General features: G+C 52.1%; 7 protein-coding genes across 7 annotated transcripts; 1 reads left to right on the forward strand and 6 right to left on the reverse strand.

Annotated features, from left to right (window-relative positions):
* Positions 1-5,674: 5,674 nt before the first annotated feature.
* BDP81DRAFT_443040 (uncharacterized protein) lies at positions 5,675-6,429 on the reverse strand. The gene has a single exon (XM_060591707.1). The coding sequence runs from the start codon at positions 6,126-6,128 to the stop codon at positions 5,841-5,843; it is 288 nt and encodes a 95-aa protein (XP_060437657.1). The 5' UTR covers positions 6,129-6,429; the 3' UTR covers positions 5,675-5,840.
* Positions 6,430-9,448: 3,019 nt separating this feature from the next.
* BDP81DRAFT_298800 (uncharacterized protein) lies at positions 9,449-10,273 on the reverse strand (the record flags this gene model as incomplete). The annotated part of the gene is made up of 1 exon (XM_060583111.1): positions 9,449-10,273. A coding segment is annotated over one exon (825 nt), but the record flags the coding sequence as incomplete, so codon positions are not given.
* A 400-nt stretch (positions 10,274-10,673) lies between these two features.
* On the reverse strand, positions 10,674-11,431 carry BDP81DRAFT_443046 (uncharacterized protein; the record flags this gene model as incomplete). The annotated part of the gene is made up of 1 exon (XM_060591708.1): positions 10,674-11,431. A coding segment is annotated over exon 1 (310 nt), but the record flags the coding sequence as incomplete, so codon positions are not given.
* Positions 11,432-12,591: 1,160 nt separating this feature from the next.
* BDP81DRAFT_274457 (ankyrin repeat-containing domain protein) lies at positions 12,592-13,347 on the reverse strand (the record flags this gene model as incomplete). The annotated part of the gene is made up of 2 exons (XM_060582957.1): positions 12,592-12,868; positions 13,082-13,347. Coding segments are annotated over 2 exons (543 nt in total), but the record flags the coding sequence as incomplete, so codon positions are not given.
* Positions 13,348-13,464: 117 nt separating this feature from the next.
* On the reverse strand, positions 13,465-15,936 carry BDP81DRAFT_400944 (uncharacterized protein; the record flags this gene model as incomplete). Its single annotated transcript, XM_060588759.1, has 3 exons — positions 13,465-14,584; positions 14,649-15,473; positions 15,524-15,936. 3 exons carry the CDS (start codon positions 15,934-15,936, stop codon positions 13,465-13,467), a joined length of 2,358 nt encoding a protein of 785 aa, XP_060437661.1.
* Positions 15,937-17,387: 1,451 nt separating this feature from the next.
* BDP81DRAFT_411861 (uncharacterized protein) lies at positions 17,388-19,687 on the forward strand. The gene is made up of 2 exons (XM_060589178.1): positions 17,388-18,418; positions 18,470-19,687. Exons 1-2 carry the CDS (start codon positions 17,677-17,679, stop codon positions 19,291-19,293), a joined length of 1,566 nt encoding a protein of 521 aa, XP_060437662.1. The 5' UTR covers positions 17,388-17,676; the 3' UTR covers positions 19,294-19,687.
* Positions 19,688-20,418: 731 nt separating this feature from the next.
* BDP81DRAFT_443051 (uncharacterized protein) lies at positions 20,419-22,224 on the reverse strand. The gene has a single exon (XM_060591709.1). It carries the CDS (start codon positions 22,011-22,013, stop codon positions 20,766-20,768), a length of 1,248 nt encoding a protein of 415 aa, XP_060437663.1. The 5' UTR covers positions 22,014-22,224; the 3' UTR covers positions 20,419-20,765.
* Positions 22,225-22,412: the final 188 nt, after the last annotated feature.

Below are 22,412 nucleotides of genomic sequence, written 5' to 3' on the forward strand. Positions count from 1 at the left end.
GCGCGGCAGAGCCTGCGGGGCAGACCTTGTTCTTGGTCATGCATGTTGGGTCGTAACACTAGGGGTACGTCGCGGTCGGCGAATAATCAATTAGCTATTTCTTCTATACTACTGATCCGGGGAGGAAACGATCGGGAATCTAGGTCGAGGATATACTTAACTAGCTTCTCCTCTTCAAGCTCCGTCAATTTGCGTGAGTTAGGTATAGTATCTTGTCGTATAGGTGTGCCTTTTAATCGGGTACCTAGGGTCCTAGGGGGGACTGAATAGATTCTTACTGCGGCTCGAATGCTGAGTTTAGGGTTTTTTTGGATAGCCTCGACTGCTAAGTTTAATTGGGCCTCTTTGCTTTGTGACGACATGATTATTTGTGGCGTGATACGTATTGGAAGTGAGGAGGAAGGATGAACGCGGTTGGGTGGGCAGCTCGCTTGTCTGGGCAGCTCGCTTATCAAGTACGTTATACGATATTATATAATTCTCTTATTTATTTCTATAGTTATAGCACTTTTCCTTACTCGTTTTTATTCAAGTTAATATAACGTACCTGCATAGCGAGCGACGCATCATAGCGAGCGACGCACGTCCTCCCAATTCTACCCTCTTCATCTTTAGGTCACCTTTTCTCCACGTACGAACATGCAATCCTCCTCAATTGAAAGTCGAATTACCCTTGCCCTCCAAGCTATTGAAAAAGACCCGAAAATGTCTATACGAAGAGCTGCCTCTATCTATGAGGTCCCTGAATCAACCCTCCGCCACCGACGCGCTGGACGCGTCGCACGAGGTGAAACACGACCAAATTCGATGAAGATGACTATAACAGAAGAGGAGGTGATTCTTGAACGAGTTATTGACCTAATCGATCGAGGGTTCCCTCCGCGACAAGAAGACGTACGAGAAATGGCCGACCAACTCCTAAACGCACGCGATGGGACGCGTACTGGACCGCGATGGGCAGAGAACTTCGTACGACGCGTCCCTGAATTGAAAATGCGGTTTCAACGTCGAATCGACTATCAGAGGGCCTTAGCTGAGGATCCTACGATTATACAAGGCTGGTTTGCACTTGTGCGAAACACAATTGCAAAGTATGGGATACAGGATAACGATATCTATAATTTTGACGAGACTGGTTTCCTGATGGGAATGCTATCGCACGCAAAGGTTGTTACGACTTCTGACCGTAAGGGAAGGCCTCGTACGAAACAGCCTGGCAATCGAGAATGGGTTTCTGTCATTCAGGGTGTATGTGCGGATGGCTGGGCGCTGCCTCCGTACGTCATCGTAAAGGGCAAATATCACCTCCTCTCGTGGTATATTCATGGCCAATTTCCAGCCACATGGCGTATCCATCCAAGCGAAAATGGATGGACGACAAATGATATTGGCCTAGATTGGCTAAAGCACTTTAATCAGTGTACAAGGACTCGTACGAAGGGCTCTTATCGCCTCTTGATCCTTGATGGCCATAATAGCCATAAATCGACTGACTTTGACGAATACTGCAAGGAACAAAACATTATTGCTCTTTGTATGCCTCCCCATTCATCACACGAGCTTCAGCCTCTTGATGTTGGGTGCTTTAGCCCGTTAAAGTACTCGTACGGCAAGGAAATCGAGAAGATGATGCGGATACAGATTTCCCATAGTACAAAGGATGACTTCTTTCCTGCCTTTAAAGCAGCATTCTTTACTTCCATGGGCGAAAATAACGTACGAGCTGGTTTTAGGCAGGCAGGCCTTGTACCTTTTAACCCTGAAGTGGTTATTTCTCGCTTGGATTTCAAGCCAAAGACGCCAACACCATCAAACTCACGGCCAAGCAGCCAAGGCTCCTGGGACCCAAGGACACCAATTACAGCACTAGAGGGCGTACGAAGTGCTACCTCCCTTAAAAGGAAGATCCAAGCACATCAAGGTAGCTCACCAACAGCAATGTACGAAGTAATTGACTTCCAGGCCAGAGGTATTAGCAAGTTAGCCCATAGGCTTGCTATTATTGAGGCTGAGAACCGTAAGCTTCGTACGGGGATAGAGGTACTAAGTAAGCGCCGGAGGGCAAAAAAGACCCGGCTACGTCTTGGAGGGTCACTTAATAGTGCTGAAGCAGAGGCACTACAAGTAGAGAAGGGTGGTGTTAATGCTGGAGGAGAGAATAACCCTCAGAAGGAGGGTCGTACGGAAGGTGCTGAACCACGCGCGCGACGATGTGGTAATTGCGGGAAGCCTGGACATAACGCACGAACCTGTGAAGTGGTTTGGGATAGTAATGAGGAAGAGGGTGATATATAGTTTTAATTGATTTCGTACGTTGTGGCTAAGTTAACTTATACATAAGGTAGAAAGGTTTGAGAGAGTGCGTCGCTCGCTATGATGCGTCGCTCGCTATGCAGGTACGTTAAGCTACTTTTACTATATGTTACGGCCAGCTAGTCGTAGGGGTAGTTTGCAGAAGTTGAGGCTGCGGAACTGGTAACAGTAATCGTAGTCGTGGAATAGTTTCAAGGAAACTATGTCTGTCAATCGTAAGGGCAGGTAAGGCTTCGGTGATCAATCGTAGTCTTGTCAAGGTAGTAGCTGAAAGCGGATGTTAATCCTGATACGAAGTTAATTGCTGAAGAAGCTATGGGAAGTCTGTCCTAGAGCCCGGCTCGAGTCCATCCTATATACAAGTCCTGATCCTGAACATATCCTTTGTTGCCTGGTCACCATGTTCGTTGGTGATCACTAAGTGGATACTGGTGAGCGCTCACTTTGGGTGATCACTGTGATCACCTTATCGTGTGCTCACTTTGGGTGATCACTGTAATCACCTTATCGTGTGCTCACTTTCCTTATCGTCACGTGACTTGTTCCATAGTTCTTCCGTTCCATGAGGAGTCACCTGAGTTCCCGGATTCTCTGCGTATATCAGGTAGATAGCCGCCGCAGGCCTGTGGGGCGGGCCCCCTGGCCTTGTTATGCATGTTGGGTTGTAACAAAATTTACGGGAAAGGAAGCGTAGCTTGCCTTTATAAGACTAGGCTTTCTATTGGTATGTCCTCGGAGATTGCAGCGTTTCTAAGGAGGACGTAGGTAAATAAGTCGCGCTTCTCTTTTGGTTGTGAGACAAGCGTGTCTTGGTTGTCTACATCTCGGAGTGGCGGGGTTTGAAAGGATCCTATGCGTTTATACTAACCGACTATTTTAAATATGTCTTTACTTGAGGAGGCTAAGGAGATCTTATCTTTCTAAAAGGTATCCTTGGAGCGTTTAAACTCGTAAAAGAAGTCCTGTTTTAGAGCTTCGACCTCCTCTTCTTCCTATTAGCAGTTCACTCCGGCTGCGCGGAGTCTTACTAATATCGCTCGCTTACTTATATAGGCTCGGTGTTTATGTGTACAGCTTTCGTTCTAATATGGTCTCCCTATACCTTTCCCGAGCGTGCGCTTTATAGAAGCCGTAAGTGCTTTAATAAGACAGTCCGTAAGCTATTGTGCTAGGAGATCTAAAGACTATGGGTCTTAGATGTTATTTATAGTGCGGCGTAACTATAGGTTATAAGTTGCGTTTAATGATGCCGAGGAAAAGCTCCTCGTCCATCGTGTCGAGCCGAAACCTTCCCGGGGTCTGGCTGGGTGAATCGATCAGGGCCAAGGGGACCCGGGTAAGCAGAGATTCGTACCTTTTGAACTTGTTGAATACGAAATTAGTTGATTAAGCATGTGGACGTCCTTACTTCGGGAGAAAGGCATCGGATGTAATTTAAAAGACCGCATAAGTATCGCGCAGGGTCAGGTTGCTTCATGATATGAGATGCCCAGATTTCAATACTTATTTAACATTGAGAGTTTTGTACATTTGGTTCTATGACTTCCGTTCAAATTCTATTTACACTTTTAGCCTTTCGATGTTGTCGTCTCCTAAACCCTGCATCGAATATGCGCGCGGGGATTTTCAATAACTCATAGTGTTGGTTCCACGGGGTCGTATGCGACAAATAGTGGTAGCAATTATCACTCGTCTGTTGGTGATCCTATTGCTTGTTCTTCTTGTTTTTCTATCTTACATTGTAGGCAGGAGTCGGTCGAAGTAGGTAGTGACGGCCTGGGTGGTTGCCCCACCTTTATCCGGCCGTGATGACTAAGCCAGTTGTCCCACTTCGCCCAGGGCAGGTGCCAGCCAGCCCATGGTACCTGCCTATTACTCCTTATCAGCCTTTGCTGTTCCAACACATAGGCATGTGAGAAAAGGTCGGAAGAGAGGGATCGCGTCTTTATGCTGAGAACGACCGAGGAACCTCCATGTTATTCTAACTTATCCTCCTCAGAATGATCAGCCCTCTTTCACTCCAAGGCCGGCCTCTGAAATTGAGGTGAAAGCTGAAGGTATTATTGGCCGATTTGCTGAGCGCGGGCCCGTCGCTTCTCGCCCAATCGCCAGCTTCTTGCAATTATTATGAGGGAAGCCTCGATATCTGGGCAGTGAGAGAGCCCAATTGCTCTTGGCGGTTGCATTCCCTCCACTCAATATTAAATTATTGACATATATGTAATCTTAAGCGGGAAAGTACGTTCCGACAGACAGCGAACCGAACAGAGTTGATGAGTTGACTCGCTTGTAGAGAACCCGAAAACCGACGTTGACTTGTTTGCCGGGTCGAACGCCCTCTCCCTGCATAACACCGGGGCCCGGCTTCACGTACGTAAGTCATAGAAAGGAAGGAAAATTACTTAATCGAAGCCTCATTAGTCGTTGAATTCGAGGAATTCGAGGTAAATTGTATTGAGAGTGAACTAACTCACTGGTTTTGGTAAGTAGATATGAGAAGATAGCTGCAAGGGAGCCATTTTTCTTGAGAACATTCAGGACGAAGAATGTGCTGAAAAAGGATTAGCTAAAAAAGTTAAATATAAAACTTTCCTTTCATATGTACCATTTTTCACCTTGAAACTTTATAGATGTGGTGAAGGGAGTTGAACGTGTGATAAGCGAAGGCAGGAGCCAAGGCCTCATACTTCTTCGTGAGAGACTTGCGACTGACCCCCGTAGGGCCCGTACTCCCGCAGGCGATCAACTCCCTTGCACACGAATTCCTGTAATAGAAGTTCCCTGTTGGAGAGGGAGGCGGGGAGAGTGGCTCGTTGCCCGTCACTCCTTCGACTGCTTGGTCGCATCCGGCTTCGTCTTCATCGCTTTTCAGGTGTGCTCGAGAATAGCCTTTGTTGATCTCCGACCCGTGGAACGCCTTTAATGTCTTGTCCGAATGAACGGGACACGGGACTCGCAGTCCGGACTCGGAGCTTCTTGATTCCTCAGCAGTTCAGCGTCTATTACACGCGGGTAGAGAGTCCGTATGGACAGCCGTCTCTGGGCCCCGGGGGGATAGAGTCTGCCTAGTCGTGCGGTACGGTTTCAGGGATCAAAGGCACCCATCATCCGAGTTCTGATTGCGTTCTTCTGGTTTTGAACAATTTGAGAAATATGCTGTTGTGCATATTAAAATAGAAGGGATATCCAAAACACACGGAAACAATGAAATAATTTACGAGAAGAGAAGTGTCAATTCAGAAAGCGACTGTACAAAAATGAAGCAAATCAGGGGCCATTGATGCCCAGCAATAGTCAAACAAACCAAGAATGCTGGAGAAACAAAATCGGAACCATGTGCAAACAATGCCAAAGTCTCAAAATCGTGTCCTTGCCAGCATCCAAGAACGATATCAACCCCCCCTCAGCTCTATGTCGCACGTCTCGCAATTCCCCGGAGCCTTCTCCAATACAGCAAAGAAGCAAAATCTTAGAAGCCGCATGGTTTCGCTGCCCGTTTCACAATACCGCCTCATGCCATCCAGCAATCAAGCAATCTGGAACGTCTTCGCATTCCATCCAAAAGCCCTCGTCAATCTGTGAGCCATCTTGCGCGACCGATACCCCTCGACCCTCGACGACGTGCTGCCGTGAGTGATGTGGAACTGAATCGCCTGATTCCACTTACTGGTTCCGTCTTCCAACGGCACGGGCACGAATGCGAGTGCGGAACCCTTTCTCTTTTCCGCGGTGAAGCCGACTTCGACCATGGCGGCCGTGAACTCGGGCCAGGTGAGGGAGCCCTGGTGAAGGGACTTGTCGAACATGGTTGCCATGACTGTCGCGGTTCGGGCGCTGACGTAGATCACATCTTGGGCAGGAGTAGGGAGTTCGTCTTCGGTGTGAGGTTTGGCCAAAAGGCTGTCATCCTGGTTCCGTGGACCCTCCACGATCTCCTGTTCGTCCTCGTCCTGATCTTCGCTCCCATCCTGCTCCTCGTCATCTCCATCGTTTTCCTCATCCTTCTGGCCATCTTCGTGAAGAGAATCGCCGAAGCTAGCCTCGGTGGGCGTAGTTGCATCATCGGAAACGCTAGCTGAGGGTTGAGGGAAGTTGACCCAGGGATAAAGAGCCTGCACCTCAGAGTCAGCGAGGTCAGACTCAGAGCTGTCCGAGTCCTTGGAAGCATCGAGAGAGACACTGCCAGCGGGAAGATCGAGCGCCGGCTCATTCAAGGAGGGTATATCGGACATGGTAGTCCCGAGCTCATCACATGAAGAGTTCCCCTCAGCCTTCGACGACGGCAACAGGGAACTCAGATCTTCGACGGCCAAGGCATCTGTATCCTCAAACTCCTGCTGGTCATCGGACTGCTCCAAGATCTGCTTCGCCTTCTTCTTCTTCGGCTTTCGCTTTTTCTTCTTCTTGGCAGGCTCAGTCGATGCCCCCGAGTCACATTTGCATGTCGACTTTGGAAAGCAGACGTCAAAGCTCACTCTGCTGCTCTCATAGTGTCCGAGATCGGGGAAGTTGTCGACGCAGCTCTGCACTAGGTTCCAGTAGTGGTCTGCAAGGCAGGTACCCAGCTTCTTCTCGATTGCGCCGGCAACCTCATCCTTCGCCGCGGAAGAGACGAGAGGGTCCGCGAGCTGGTCAATGTCGGGTACGATCCTGCGGAGGTCTAAGTTTCTCTTGACGATGGCGAGGTCGGCTTCCAGCTGATTGACGCGTGAGATGTACAGCTGCCCCTTGGTGTCGCTCACAGGTGGGAGGCTTAGGGCTTTGTCTAGGTCGGAGATGAAGCTCACGAGCAGATTGAGGTTCGAGAAGTTGATGCTCGTATGGAAGTCAGATAGCTCGACACCCTCAGGGACCAAGGTCACGTAGCCTGGACGTCTGTTCTTGTAGTAAGGAGCGAGCTTCGTGAGCCAGAACGCGGCCTGTCTGTGGGTCAGTCCTGGCTTGCAAAGTTGCATACCGTAATACATCTTGCGATTCTTGTTGTCGATGACTCGATCCTTGAGGACAACAACTTCGCTGCCCAAGTGGTCGTAGGTGTTTGGGACGCGCTTGAAGTGCCTCTCGGCTTTGCCGCACTGGATCCACCGTTTGACGCACTCCAAAACTTTGAGGAACTTGAGGTGAAGTACGTTGGCCAGCTCCTGTAGCAGGAACTCACGCCGTTTGGTCGTCTTTCGTGAGTGGTCCAGCGTGTGTATGGCGCAAAGCAGGACGCGGATGTAGTAAGACGTGTTTGCGTCCTTCTCAGCGGCGTAATAAGGGTCGAGAATGCAGTGCCCGACGTACTTGTCGAGTTCCTCCACGCTTAGTATGTGTCCGCCGGCGTCTGGGACTCTCTCTGGGAGGCTGAGCCACTAGTTCGTAGCCTCCATCAGGAGAATATTAGGCTTTGACAGGACCTTTTGCGACCAGACCACCGTCTCATCTTCCTCAGCCTTGGTGAAGTTGATGAAGGGTCTTAGGCCGGAGTCGCTGGTGGGCGTGAGTTTGGGAAGATCCGTTGTAGAATGGGCCTTTCCACTGTCGTGTTCATGGCATGTGCACTTTGGGTGTTTCTGATCGGTGGCCAGGACTGTGAGCATGAAGACGACGGCCCGATGAAGGGTTTCTACCCAGAACATCTGTCTCGCTACGATCAGCTCACCAACGGGTTCGGGTACCCACAGAGTGTGATCTGTTTTCATGTCGGTCATGGCTTGATAGTAGACGACGATGTCGACAGTGCGAGGATACTCTTCACAGTCCTCAAAGAACATGATATTACCCTCGTATTGGACCAGACATGGGGCGAAATGGTCGGCGAATCTCTCGCAAGTGAAGTCGCAGTCGCCTTGCGCGCCATTCGCGCCATTGTTGTACTGTTCTGTGAGAGATGACGTGGCGCGATGTTTGAGGATGTCGGCGAAGAAATTGTCGTCTGGGTTGGTAATGGAATCGTGATTCCACTCGGGTCCGAGAAAGTGAGCAAACCCGGTGCCAGGTGATGTGATGTTGCTCAGGATGCGGCATACGGAGCTGTTCCTCAACACAAACTCTCGTCCAGTTCGGTCAAGTCCCTTCCAGTAGGTGAGCAGGGTCTCGCCGTGAAGTTCGTACAGTCGGACCAGCTCGCGATGAGTCTGCTTCAGAAGGCTGGGTGGGAATTTAGCGGTCGGATTGACCGAGCGAATGCGAATTTTGTCCGGTTCCTTGGGTTGATCCATGATTGCTGCCACTTCATCCATGGGATCGAGTAGCGAGAAGACCGTGTCGCGATGAGGTTAAGTAACGAGTGTGAGAGCGGCGCAGCGCAGATCATGATATTTTTTCCGCGACTCAAGTGGAAAGAAAAAGAAGGATGTAGCGGTCAGAAAATATGTCGGAGTGCGGTGAGTGAGAGAAGGAAGGAAGCATTTGCAAACGGAAAGCGGGGCATCTGATTGGATATTCGAGTTGGAGGTGCGGGAGCAGACATGTTCACCTGAATATTCATCCGAAGCTCTCTGACTCGGAGAAACTTTCCACCTATGAGAGTGAGGGAAGGAGACGTCCAACTGAGAATGCTAAGTATGTGTGCATGAGATTTTCTTATTTCGAGGCGTCTATCCGTATGGGTCGAGTCTTGTAGCTAGGAGCACGCTTGGATGAAAGGCGATCTCAGGGGTAGTTTGTACAGGCATACCAAGATGTTTGTGGCAACAAACAACACGCGACTGCATAGTTGCGAGCTCTGTTGAGAGGAATGTGGTGGTCTCTTCTCATTAAGTTGCTTTGAGAGCTTGGCTGGTTGGAAACCTCATGAGAATCTGGAGCAAGCATGTGCAGAGAAGCTGCTATAACGGGATGGAGCAGACCGATGGCTGGCTCGCGGGATCGTCGTTTATGAAGAAGCTTCAACAGGGCGACCGGCTTCGAGGAAACAAAAAACACAATGAACAATGGAGAACATTTGCCATGAAACACAATCTTTGATATACCATTGTACGTTGCTCCTGTCATTACATCCCATCATCCAAACATGACAGCCCCTTTGTCCTCCATCCCAAACCCCCCATTCCTAAAATATTAACACAAAAGAAGTACGACCAAAGCCTCTATAGCCGCTCTATCCACCCAAATAACACACAATCTAACGTCCCCAGTCTCCCAAACACATCTACCTCCCAAACAAACTGAACCTCAGCTTCCCCTTTTTTGGACCCGAGCTTTGCCCGCTCATCGGCCGATCATCATAGCTCATAATACTCGACGCCGGTCTCGGCACCGTCCGAGGCGGACTGTTCTGATACATTTGCTGCTGACTCTGCTGCGGCATCATCTGCTGCTGGTGCTGCTGCTGAGGCGGCGCATAATCACCGCGCAGAGCCCTCTCGACGTCCAGGTGCTGCCGCTCATACTCGTCGTGCTTGCCCTTGGCATCAACGAAGCGCTGCTCAGCTAGGCGCCGGCGTTCCTGCAGGAGGCGGAGCTCCTCGTCGTACTGCGCCATTTGGCCCTGAGCTTCGTCCATGAGGCGGTGGTACTCGAGCATCTTGCGCTGAAGGGGCTCGAGGACGCTCTTTGAGATGCTGGGGCTGTTGACGCGGCTGATGTCGCTGAGGACGCTCTCGTTAACAGCCGGCGGGGACGGAGGGCGGAGACCGCCCGCCGGGTTGGGCATATGCTGCTGCTGCTGCTGTTGCTGCTGTAGTTGCTGAGAAGGCAATCTATCCCTAGGAGAGTGCTGGCTTCCGGGCGGCTCGCGGGGCGACGCGCCGCCGCTCATCTGAGGCGGATCCGGGGCCCCCGGGGCGCGGCTTCCGGTGGAGGATTGGCGACGGGCGTGGCGCTCTGTGCGGCGGCGGGAGTAGCCGCCCGTACCTGCCCCTGCTGCTGCCGCGTCCTTTGACGGGCTCCATTCGTCGAGGTTCTCGCCCATGTAGGGCGGCAGCTGGGAGTTGACTGGCGGGGGCTGGGAGCGGCGGTTCTGGGAGGCGTTTGCGGCGGCGGGGGGTGCACGAGGGCCTGCGGCGCGGGGTTGGCCTCCGTTGCGACCGTTTGTTGGAATTACGCGCTGCTGCATTGCGGTCAGATGGTTTTTTCGCTTCCGATGCGGGTTGTGTATGTGCGTGTGTGCGTGTGCGTTGTGGTTGTGATTTTGTGTGCAGGGTGTTTTGGGGAGGGCGGTCTCAAAAGCCGCCCTTTAGTGAGATGAGTTGGAGTGAGTGAGTTTGGGAGTGGAAGTGAGATGAGGTGAGGTGAGTTGGATGAAGTGAGTTCTTGAGTGCTGGGGTGAGAGAAAGATAAGGGGGTGGGTGGTTGAGGTGTATTGAAATTGAGCGTGGCTGGTGCGTGTTTCGCCGAGCCATTGCTTTTTTTCTTCTCAATCCGATCGATCCCTCCTTCAGAATTTCCCCTATTGAACTTTCATCTGTTAACTCACCTGTTGATGGGGCGCTTGCGCGAGCACAGCGTCATGCAGCGCAGCGTCTGAGCTGGCCCGCGGATCTTCACCGCCGCTGGGCCCGGTAGTGAAGCGGGAATCGTCGTCGAGGGAAGGGGAACGGGGTCTTCGATACCGGCCGTTTCTGCCTCCCTCGCCGCGGGATTGACGTTGTTGCGAACTAGACGGGTCGCTGTGGTTGCCGCTGTTGTTGTCGTACTGTTGGCCGTACTCGACAAAGTCACCGGGGAAGTGGATGGGCGGCGAGCCCTGGGTGTGTTGCTGCTGTTGGAGTCCCATGGCCATGATGGCAAACGAGACGGGGTCGACGTCTCTTGCGGCGGCGGGGTTGCGTTGGGGCGGAATGGTTGTAGATTTGGTGGTTGGCTGGTGAGTGAGGTTGGTGATGTGCGAATGAGTTGACGTTGGGGTTTAGTGTTTGACAGGTTTGACGTGAAGTGAGATCGATCTTGAAAAGACAATTCAAGATGAACTAGGTAAGGTGGGCAGTGACCGTTGGGAACCGTTGGAGAGTGAGGGGCGGTCTGTCTCTCTATGTCTGTGTCTGCGTCTGTGTCTCAACTCAGACGATGCCAACACACAGAAGAAAAAGCGCTGTTGCAAGATCTCGCCAGACGCGGAAGCTAACGAGAGGAGGGAAAGATGGCTGCTATCCGAACCTAAAGGAGGAAAAAAGAAGAACAGACAGTGAGCACATACAGATTCCTCAATGCCCCCGAGCGGAAGAATTTGGGCTCTCGGACATTTCAGGGTTTGACAACTCTGGGTGAGTTCGTAAAGATTCAGAGTGGCTGGGACGGGGAAGAGCACTAACAAATTCCCACGTCCACTTAAATCGCACCACATTTAATTACGTGCAGCGCTGCTGTGGTGTCGCCCAGCTCGGCGGGGCGCCCGTCTTCGCGCGCCTTCGGGTGTCGACAATTCAGTGGCTGGGGGTCCACTCACCTTCAACTTTGCGGATACTCGCACTCTCACCTGCTGCGCCCAAACGTCGCCCAACCTCCGCCATTGTCGATTCGTCTGCCCACATCACCGATACCTTGCGGTGTTCATACACATTCGGGACCCGGGAAGCTCCAATCAGGCGGGATGAGTGGGATGTATCCTCAGTTCCCAGTTTCGCGAATCGCTTGGAGTTGGTTCCGGGGTGCCACGCCGAGTGGACGATGCTGCCCTGTTCCGTTCTTAGATGGCTGCAGGCTTTAACAGACGAATCATTAAGGGAAAAGGACGTGTCGTCGACTGTTTTCAAACTATCCGCCTGCCCCTTTCCTCTTTCAAGGTCATCCTTGGATGCTTCATGACATGCTTTTGGTCTCTTCTGAGTTCTCATGGGTCTGCGCCTACCTGCCCCGGGGAAATTACCCAGCCATTCCATTAAACCACCGCTCTCTGGCAGCAAACGAGCTGCAAGTCACAGTGGACATGGGGTCGCTAGCAAGTGGGAATTGGACGGGGTTCGGATATTTCTACCATATCACTGGATTCAAGTTATGGGATACTCCGTAGAGGAGGAAACTTTGGTAATGGAAGATGGAACAGGGCCGCCGCTCCTTCCGCCCATGTTCCCGATCCTCATTACCGGCACTTCGGGCCCATTCACTCCGTGCCATCTCCACATTAACCGTCCCGATGTGGAGACGTTCCGGTTTCATCACGCCGATGTGGGGTCCAGACGGTCCTGTCCCCGACGTCAAGTTCAACAGCTCTGCATTCTGCTCCGGACCAGCTAGATTCCCAGTTGGGTTTATTGAACTTCATCAAAGGATAAGCTTGTAGTGCTTATCGCCATCATACTCGTAATCCTGCCCCTCAAACTCGAACGTCGCAGTCCGATCCTCCTCCAGTGCCTTCAGGAACTCAACCAACTCCTTGTTGCCACTGATATCAGCACACACAACCGCCGTTCGATACTTGCCCGCTTGCCGAAATTCGGCTCTTGCTCCTAAAGCCAACAAACACTTTACCATGTCCAAGCGACCAGCAAGGCAACCAAACTCGAGCGGCGTCTCAAGACCTCTCCCCCATACGTCAAGATTCGCGCCCTCCATTGCCAAGTACTTCACCGTTTCGATGTGACCCTCAGCCGCAGCCCACAGCAGGGGCGTCCGCATGTGAATTTCGTGCTTCCTTTCCAGTTCAGCCTTGCGATCCTTGGCGCCATCGAGGTATGCTTTGACACCCAAAGTCATTCCTGATCGGGCTGCGTCAAAGATGTCTCGGCAGTAGCGATCTCCTGCAGTTCTGATGATTTCAGACACGAGAGCCTCTTCTTCATCGTGAGAAAAGTCCTGCCATTTCTTCCCAGAGGGGAAACGCATGGTATTCAATCCGTCGACAGACAGTCCCCGTTGCAGACAAATGCGAACGCATTCACGGTCGCCACCGTACCCAGCAGCCCAAAGAACACTCCCGTATTGTCCACGGACGACGTTGGGATTCGCACCCCTCTCCAGCAAGAGTTGAAATGCACTCAAGTTTCCTGAAGCACCTGCAGCATGAAGGGATGTCCCAACTTTACCTTCACTGAAGTTGATGTCGGCACCGTATTTTAGCAGTAGCTCGATGCATGCCAAATTTCCTGCATATGCTGCACATTGAAGTGGTGTGGCCAGGTCAGCGATTTCGTTATAGTTATGATCAACCCCAATGTCGGGCGATATGTTGGGTGCTTTCTTCCTCAAGATCACTTCCAACACATCTGGGTCACCCTCCATAGCTGCACATTATAACAGACTGCCAGATCTTCTGCTGACGAGGGAGAGACTTGCGCCGCGGTCCATCAGCCACTCCATCGTCACTGGATCTTTAGCCTTGTAAGCGCAAAACATGGCCGGGGTGTCGCCGATCCAGTCGCGGACGTCAATGTTCCCGCCATGCTTGAGAACAAGATCCATCGACTTCAGAGCTCGTTGTAGTACGCCGTAGTGAAGAGGAGCGCGGTTCCCTTTACTGTAACCATTGGGATCATGACCAGCATTAAGAAGACGCTCGATCACGCGCCACAGGTTCCACTGTATTGCGTGGTGGAGCGGACGATCAATGTGGTGACCGTTTAGCAGTTGTTCCTTGGGGGCTGGCCGACCGTCATTAATAAGTTTACTGCCGTCTCTGATGTGAATGTTCCATGCATAACCCTCCACTGGCGTTGCAGGCCCATGGCGGCCTGTCACGCGGTGCCAGTTGACGTAAGCGTCGCCATCGCGATGGAGCAAGGCGAAAATCAAGTCGTCAAGACTGCCACGGTCGGGCTCCGGATTCGCATCCCTCGCGTGATGGACCCAGTTCAGAGCAGAGTACAGCAGGAACGGGACCTCTTCCAAGGTGTGTGGCCCGAAGCGGCTGACATCGTTCTGATTCAGTAGACACGCAACGCTTTTGGCGGCCATGAGCAGGTGTCCCTGTGCAGGTGTCGTGTAAAATGCGGATGCTGGTCCATTGCGTATATGTTCAGAGACGAGATAGTCCTTGACCGAGGCATGGGCAAGCATCATCTCCTGCTTCTTCTTCTCGCCGCCACCACTGGTGGAGATTGACAGCATGCTCGAGCAGACAGATAGCAGCTGATTGAAGTAGACAGTGTTTCCATTCTTCGTCGCTCGAGGATCGTCGGTGATGGATATGCTTACAATATCCATAACTTCGCCAACGTGCAGTGGTCTTCGAGAAAAGGCCAGGGCTACCAGGACGTCTCGAACGCGAACCGCCGACTTGGGATCCAGATTGATGAGTATTCTTTCATACGTCGACGGCAAGTCCGGGGGCAAAGAGGCGAGGGTCTCGTCGACTTGATTAGAATCAATACACTTCTCCAAGGAGTCCAGTTGGCACTGCACCCAGCGAAACCTTGACATCATCTCAGGTTAGCTGCGGTGTGACTTCTCATAGGCAGCAAAGAAAGGGAACTCACATTCCACCGGCCATTTCAATCAACTGGGCTTCAACTTTAGCCCTATCTTCCACAGTCCATTCTTGCATTTCACCCGAGTGCTGTATTCTTTGTCGAATGTACGCTGCAATATCCTGATCAATATGAGCGCCACGCAATGGTATCTCCGTTGCGGAAGCTGATAGAGCCTTTTCGATATCGTGTTCTCGGCGGCTCAGGAGGACCAGGTGAAGATTGTGTAACGACTGCAGTTCTTTGAGCATGTTCAGCAACTTGCCACGTTCCGAACACTCGTCGAGTGCATCGACTACGAGGAAAACTTGGTGGGAGCACCCCAAAGCGACCGCCGTCGCTTCGAGAAGCTCCTCAAGTCCGGGCTGTTGACCCTGGGCTTCCGAGCATCGATTTCGGAGACCGAGGAGAATATTGAAGGCCTCAGGTGTCTTGGCTGCAAGTTGTGCGAGACACGTTCGTAGAAACGACTGAGCTTCTTGCTGCGACTCGTTAGAGAAGTCAAAGTACGAGTAAATAACAGCTGCCGCGGTTGTTTGATTTTCTTTCAGCAAAGAGGTCACTATAGTTGAGCTCATGATGGTCTTTCCGGCTCCCGGCATGCCGGACAACCATAAACTACCCGGATTTCCTTTCCAGTGTTCATATTCGCGCATCTTCGCAAGCCATTCGCCTGTACCATGTTGGCGTCTTTGCAGGGCATTTCGCAAGTTCTCCCAGACGTTGGGTGGATTCAGCCATGCGAAAATGGCCTTGATCGACTCAGACTCGAGGTGTTGCCTCATGTAAGACTCATGCCTGTCCAGCATGCAACGGATATCCAAAACGGTGGCCCTAATTCTGTCAGATCTGCAACAGTTGTCTATTCCATACCGAGCTCTTACATTGATTGCGTCTGGACAGCAAGACCAAGCTGTGCTCTAGTTGATGCGATATTAGAGAGTATCCGATCAATCTTTCTCTTCCGGATTGGCCATGCAATCGACGGGCCCTTTTCTAGAAGCCTGGAGATCTCGATAATATCCCCTGCGCAAAACGCCACAATGTTGCCTTCGGCATTCAACATTTCTCGCAGAGTTTGAGCGTGTCCGGTCTTCGGTTCATCGGGACCGCTGTCCATGATTACAGCCAGCAGCTGCTGGAGGACACGAACGAGATCGTGCATTTCCCTAACCAATCGTTTATGGGTGTCCTCGGCATCCCTGAACTCTTCGTAGATCTTGTGTGCTCTGATGGCGGTCTTGAGTGCCACATCAATCAGCTGCAAGATGGCAGCGATTGCGCCTACTGCTTCCATCGTATCTCCTTGGATTCGCGAGTATGTCAATGTGTTGTCGAGTTATTTCGCATCAAGAGCCTGGAGATCCGATGGGAAATGGTTCGTTCATATCAGTTCAACCTGAACACAGCCCATTCGAGCTGCCTCACTGCACCCACCCACCCTGTTGAAAGCCACTGATCTGAATGGCGGAGAGGCAGCCGCAGAAAGGATGAAGCCCGCCGTGTGTAAGTAGGGTTGCAGCAGTTCAGCGACAAGGATCACCCACTGCGCCGCTCTGCAGAGGACCATGGAGCCAATTCCATGCTGGTATACCGAAGATTTTGCGACAGTCACGCGGCTGATGGCACGTAATTGCAGATTGGCGCGTCTGAGCCTTCCGCATCCATGTCATCAGACGCCAGAGACCTGCAAGACGAGAAAGCATGCCTTGACCAAGGATATCGCGGCAACCTGATGTTCTTCTATTGCTGCATCGGGAGGATGGGGAGGCTGGCCTCAATGTCGAAATTGCATCATTGAATGAGGTGGGTCGAATGATGGTAGTGCGCCGAGCATGTGGACTTGGCCTGAGGTCCCTGCCATCCTTGCTATTTGGGTAATCTGCAGTTCAGTGTGATGCAGAGGAGGGAAGAGTCAACGCAGCGAAATGCAGAGATGAGGCTGGAAAAGTTTACGGCGAAGCTATCAAGGAGATTCGGCTCGAAGCCAACGATTATGCTGCCTGCTACTGCAGCTAGTACAATGTTGCTTGCCTGGATGCATGCAGTGAAAGCCGCGTTTGTCGCCGTGGAAGACCGCTGTGCATGTTGGAGCTTCGGATTGAAACAAGAAGCCATGAGTTCGCAGGAGATGAATACGTTTGTAGGGATGTCGCAGCGCCACACGTGGCGCTGCCGGTTACTGCCGTACGATACCGCTTTCCACAAGCCGATTACCCGTCTTGTACGGTATATAGATATGACCCTCATACGGATCTTCCACTTAGAGGAATAAAGCCACTTTCTACTATACATGTCTTCCACTTGCTACCTCGCTTTGTGATAAAGGATTCTATGAAGGATATAAAAGAAAGGAAGGATTGTCATAGAAGTTCATGGTGCCTTCCGAACCAACAGTGCTCCCACAACTTCCTTCCCCAGATACTTCTCGCTTCACCCACCGCACCTTCCCGCAACGATGCGAACACTGCTTGCATTTTGGACCCGACAGGAAGGATGGGTGGAGAGATCACGTGCGCTAGTCTTCTTCTGGCGTTACTAACATGGAATCCGTGGAAGCCAATGGCCGAAAGCCCCACTATCATCGCGTCGCGTAAGGCACCTTCCTTGAAGTTCCCGGTCGTAGGTAGTTTCCGCACCGAACTTAATAGCTTGATCCTCTTACGTCAGCAGCACCGCCCGGATGGGAGCAGGAACGACTGTGGAGAGAGCACCCGCACCTGCACTCAACAGAGCAGAAACCAAAGGCCAAAGCTCCTCCCGCGACCGAAGCTGCCCAGCATCGCACGCCTCGTCTTCTTCTCATTTCACCTCAAAAACGTCGCCGAGTCAATCACTCTGCTTTTCGAACCGCACAATTGGCTGCAATCTCTCCCCGTTCATACTCCTCCATTTTTGCGAATCGATTGGCTTTCCAACCCAACAATCGTCATTGATACTGAACGATTTCGACTGGCGCAAGCCAACGATCCACGCCATCCGAGCGCGCAAACGCCTCGACCGTCACCCGATATCTTCCAAATCAAATCCCTCCATCATGGCTCGATTGGCCGAATCTCCCGCACCGTCTAATGGCACCCAGTCGGTCAAGAAAGCTCAGACCACGAAGAACGGCGCATTCAATACCTTCCTCTCATCACCTGGTAAACCCTCCGGTTCACAGTCGCCGCATCCGAATAAGCGCATCAAGAGCCTTGCGCCTACTGGAACTCCCCGTTCGGATGCTTCGCGATCCCGTTCGCCGCCTTCGCAAAATCCTTCTCACCGTCTGCCAGTGAGCCCTTCCCCGCGCAAGGCTTTGAGCGATACCGCCGACGACGTGGATACTGCCGACCGTAGCACGCCCGCCGATACCGTTACTGCCGCTGCTCCCATCGAGACCCCAGAGCCGACCTCGTCCACTGCCCCAGTCACTGCCATGGAGGCTACTCCCGACGCTGAAGCCTCCGGTTCTACACCGGAACCTAGTGCGCCCCGGACTGGCGTTGTGTCCTCCGTTCGCAAGACACTTTCCAGCGTGGTCAACAACATAACTGGGCAGCGCACTGGCACAACAACTGTCACATCATCTTTCGAACAGACCATTGTGAGCCGCAAGCGGACCAGAGAACCCGATGTAGAGGAGAGCCCGACTTCCGTCGATAAGGAGGCCGACGAAGAAATCGAGGCTGCCAATGGCACTGAAGGCAACACCACTATCCAGCTCGGAAATCAGTTCGAAGCTGAAGTTGAGGCCGAGGAGATTCGCGCAAAGAGCCCCGTCAAGGAGGCAGTTCAAGGTAAGCTATATGTACTTACTTTTGACAGGAATTAACACTGACTCGTTCCAGTGGCTTCTCCTGCCGCAGAGGATGCTGAGATCAACGTTGCCACGTCTACTGACAACGCCGACACTGTGGAGGCTGCTCCTACCGAGAATGCCGCTTCGAATGCTGCGGACAACGAGGACGTGGAGATGGACGATCCCAAGAACGGCATTTTCGTATTCGACAAGATCCTTGGACACCGCCGTGACCCTAACGACAAGACCCTCTTCCAAATGCACATCAATTGGAAGCACGACGATCCCACGTGGGAAACTGAACAGACCATTCACGAGGATGCCGAGGAAGCACTCTTTGCCTACTGGGACAGCCTCAAGGGTGGCAGGCTAGGTGCCATGGTCGACAAGAACCTATGGCACGCCCTCAGGGTCGAGAAGCACAAGCAAAAGCCTTCTGGCGCAGTCCAGCTCTACGTTTGCTGGATTGGTTCGCCTGAGCGATCATGGGAGCCCGAGAAGCAGGTTGAAGTGTATGCTCGCCAGCATGTTGAGAACTATTGGAAGTCCAAGGGCGGACGCGAGAAGTGCATCAAGGCCGTCGCCATGCCTGTCAAGAAAGGACGCGGCCGCCCTCGCAAGAACAATGCTGCCGAGTCAGATGTCGAGATTGAGGTCTTGAAGGAGGCTACCAAGGAGCCCAAGCCGAGAGCTAGACCCGGACGTAAGCAGAAGCGTGAAGAAGTCGAAGCCGAGGAGCCACAGCCTGAGAAGGCGGAAGAAGTAGCCGTTGCAGATGACAAGCCTGAGCCTGCTGCCAAGGAGCAGTCTGAGGCAGACGAAGAGCCTCCCAAGAAGCGTGGCCGCGGCCGTCCTCGCAAGTCTCTTGTATGAAGACGTGGTAACGACGATGGATCCTCGTGGTATATTTGTGATGGCGGATGCTAGATACAACAGCTCAACAGCAAGATCGTGGTGAAAGCGACAAAGCTGAGACTTGCTTCGAAAAAGAGATATCTGAGATGGGAGAGTTGGGCTGGACAATTTTGAGGATTTGTTATGTATTATACGCCGTGCTCTTTTATTTGCTCGTAGCTATGACGGTTCTCACCTGGTATCAATGGAACGATTTGACTTCAAAGTACGTATTGATTCAACTGGGCTTTGCCGGCATGATGGACGGATGGTCTGGGCTATGGGGGAGAAGATTCTCTTTAGAAAACTAGGGGAGATTTCCAATAACAGATAACACCGGCCATCCGTTAATTCCTCTCCTAAGAATGAGACCGCAGAGTGGAATGTACAAGCAAGCTGGCATCGCGTCAATCACCGGCTCCTCTCTTGTTTCCCCTCCAACCTTGATTGCAGAAACACCCTCGAGTAGGTAGATCCTGTTCACAGACTATGATGTATATGTGGCTTCTCAGGTAACCTACTAATTGTGGACGAGATGTATGAACTCGTTGCTCCAGGCAGTCCGAAGTAAGGTCAGGGCATGTTATCGTCTAAAGCAACCCGTCGCCGAATAATTTCTATGCAACCACTTTACTACTATGTTTTTGGTCCAAATATGCAAGAAAAACATAGGGGTTTGGATAAGATCGTGTTCCTGCTCCTCTTGTTCGCTATTGATGGCCAAACAATCGCTTTCTGGGCCTCTTCCGAGATATTTTAGTCTCCTGACCTTTTTGTCTACCTTATCAATCACAACACTATTTTTGTAAAAGTTATCCGTTATATATGTGGGCTGAGCAATAGGGCAGAGAAAATAACAAATATATGTGGGCTGAAAAGGAGAACCTCGACTTTGAATCATTTCCATCGTTTTGAAATGTAAGAGTCGAGTGACGGATTAAGATAACCCAAGTACTGTGCTGCAACTCGTTGGAACGTTCGTCAAACGCGGTGAGAATTTTCTGTCTGGAACAATGATAGGATCTACATCAAATTAGACAGTAACAACATTGCTTACGGTAGGCACTTGATGGAAATGCTGTTCGTTATAGTACTTTCACAGTGTAAGACATCAACAGAAGTAGATTTACTACCAGACAAATCCTCCAGCCGTAACACAAGACGGGAAGAACTATCAGACCGAAACGGACACACTCAGGCCATGTAGGCAGTAAAATCATAGAATAACATTATAAAGTAGATTGAAGAGATGAAACTCCTTTTCTGGGTGGCCTGATCTTGGCCAGTTGATATCTCCCATAAATACAACAACATAATATCTCATCCCCAAACAAAGCGGTATCATTGAAAGAAAGTGTTTGCCAAACCAAGCCCCATCCTCGCTCATTGCATTCCGGAACTCCTGACATTACCACACACCGGCAAATTTCATTTGGCGAAAGTGGTCCTCATCATCTGCTCATCGGCGCATAATCTGCAGGATTATAAGCATAAGCCTGCCCGTAGCTCGGATACGCCTGCGGGCCCTTGACCCTATGCTGCGCCGCCTCCGCCGCCTTGGCATGAGCATCCCCGCGGTGCTCCTCCTGCGTCTCCGAGTGCGTGGGCAACTCGGACGAGAAACCCTTGTGATCGAGCGCTGGGCTGGCGTACCCGCTGCTCGCCTCGGACGACGCCATGCTCGTCGGCCGGGAGCTCTGTTGCGACGGGCTCGGTTGGCCCTGGGACCAGCGCCATGAGTTTGGGTCGGGGGACAGTTGTGATTGTTGCGACATGGAGTCGCGATCGCCCTGTAGGCCCGGGGAAGGCTGCGGGGGTTGAAGGTTGTTAGAGGATTGCTGCGGGTGGTAGAAGTTTCCGGGGAGTTCGGCGATGAAGGATGTTTGAGCTGGTGCGCTGTGCTGGGAGTAGAGCTTCGAGGGTTGGTTCTGGTGTGCGCCATAGCTGCCCTGCGAGCTGGGGCGGAACTGTTGCATCGATACCGGTCTTGGGACTTGGTAAGGTGTTGTCGGCGACTTAGATTCCGGTCTCGGGCTGCCGTCGGGGCGTTGGTTGAATGACGGGGAATGCGCACCGGACATGCCTGTGCTAGTGCGGTCGGCCGGGTTAATGGTCTTGAGTTTCCCGTCTGTGATCATGGCCTGCAGCACGCCCGCATCGAGGAGTTCCGCCTTTTTGATGATTCTTGAGACCATTTCCTTGCTCGCCGTCTTGAGCTGCGCCTTGACGAAGTTGACCATGGTGATGTTGCAGCGGATCTCGATATCCTCGCGCAAGTACAGTCCGTCAGCTGGGACACCGAGCCCGGACATGCCGATTTCGGGCGGCTGGGGCGGTTCGATACCGGGCTGGTTGCCGTCGATTCTGTACTTGATCCGGATGTCGATGTTCATGGGCGCGTAGGTATGTGTCTGCAAGCCCCAGGGCATATCGTGGAAGCAGCCGTTGAAGCTGATCTTGCCGGAACCCATCTTGCCGATGCCGGGGATGTACTGAATGCGCTCAGTGATTTCGTACCATGTCGAGTAGTACTCGTCGGAGGCGGCATCGCGGGGCGCCTTGATGGGCTTGTGGTCGAGGACGAGGGGGTTGAGGGTGATGACCTCGGAGTGGGAGTGGAGGATATCGATGCCGAGTTGGCGGGGGATGAAGCCCGGGATTGGGGTGACGGTCGTGTAGACCTCTTTCTTGCGAAGCATCTGTGCGGTTTATGCCGTCGCTCTCTTGGGTATCTTAGGTAGGGTGTCTCTGGGGTATCTCGAAGTTATCGTCGATTCGGAGGCTCGATGCGATTGCGATACTGTGAGTCGTAAGGATTCAATGGTGTAGATGTTTGGTCGAAAAGCTGGCTTCTGTCAGACGACTGGGGGACATGTGCCAAAGTAAGGAGAAGTAAAAGCTGACGAACCCAAGCAACAAAAAACTTCTTGGTGCTGACACTGACGGAGGTGCGCCGCGCGAAGGATGGTGGTCAAGAAGAAAGCCAACCTGCTTAAGGTAAAGCCAAGCCATGGTAGCGCAAGACCTCAGCCCCCGGGACCCTTCCACTCGCTAGCTCCGAGTTGAGAATGGATATTCGCAAAAAGCATGGCTGCGGT

This window comes from Colletotrichum phormii (genome assembly GCF_030913505.1).
Source record: "Colletotrichum phormii strain CBS 102054 chromosome Unknown BDP81scaffold_45, whole genome shotgun sequence".
Lineage (NCBI taxonomy): Eukaryota > Fungi > Ascomycota > Sordariomycetes > Glomerellales > Glomerellaceae > Colletotrichum > Colletotrichum phormii.

Bases quoted from the DNA above. Each gene is read 5' to 3' on its own strand.
- BDP81DRAFT_411861 (XM_060589178.1), top strand. From the start codon at position 17,677: ATGGCTCGATTGGCCGAATCTCCCGCACCGTCTAATGGCACCCAGTCG. The intron at 18,419-18,469 runs GTAAGCTATATG...GACTCGTTCCAG, and splicing joins CGTCAAGGAGGCAGTTCAAG to TGGCTTCTCCTGCCGCAGAG.
- BDP81DRAFT_443040 (XM_060591707.1), bottom strand. From the start codon at position 6,128: ATGGCAACCATGTTCGACAAGTCCCTTCACCAGGGCTCCCTCACCTGG.
- BDP81DRAFT_443051 (XM_060591709.1), bottom strand. From the start codon at position 22,013: ATGCTTCGCAAGAAAGAGGTCTACACGACCGTCACCCCAATCCCGGGC.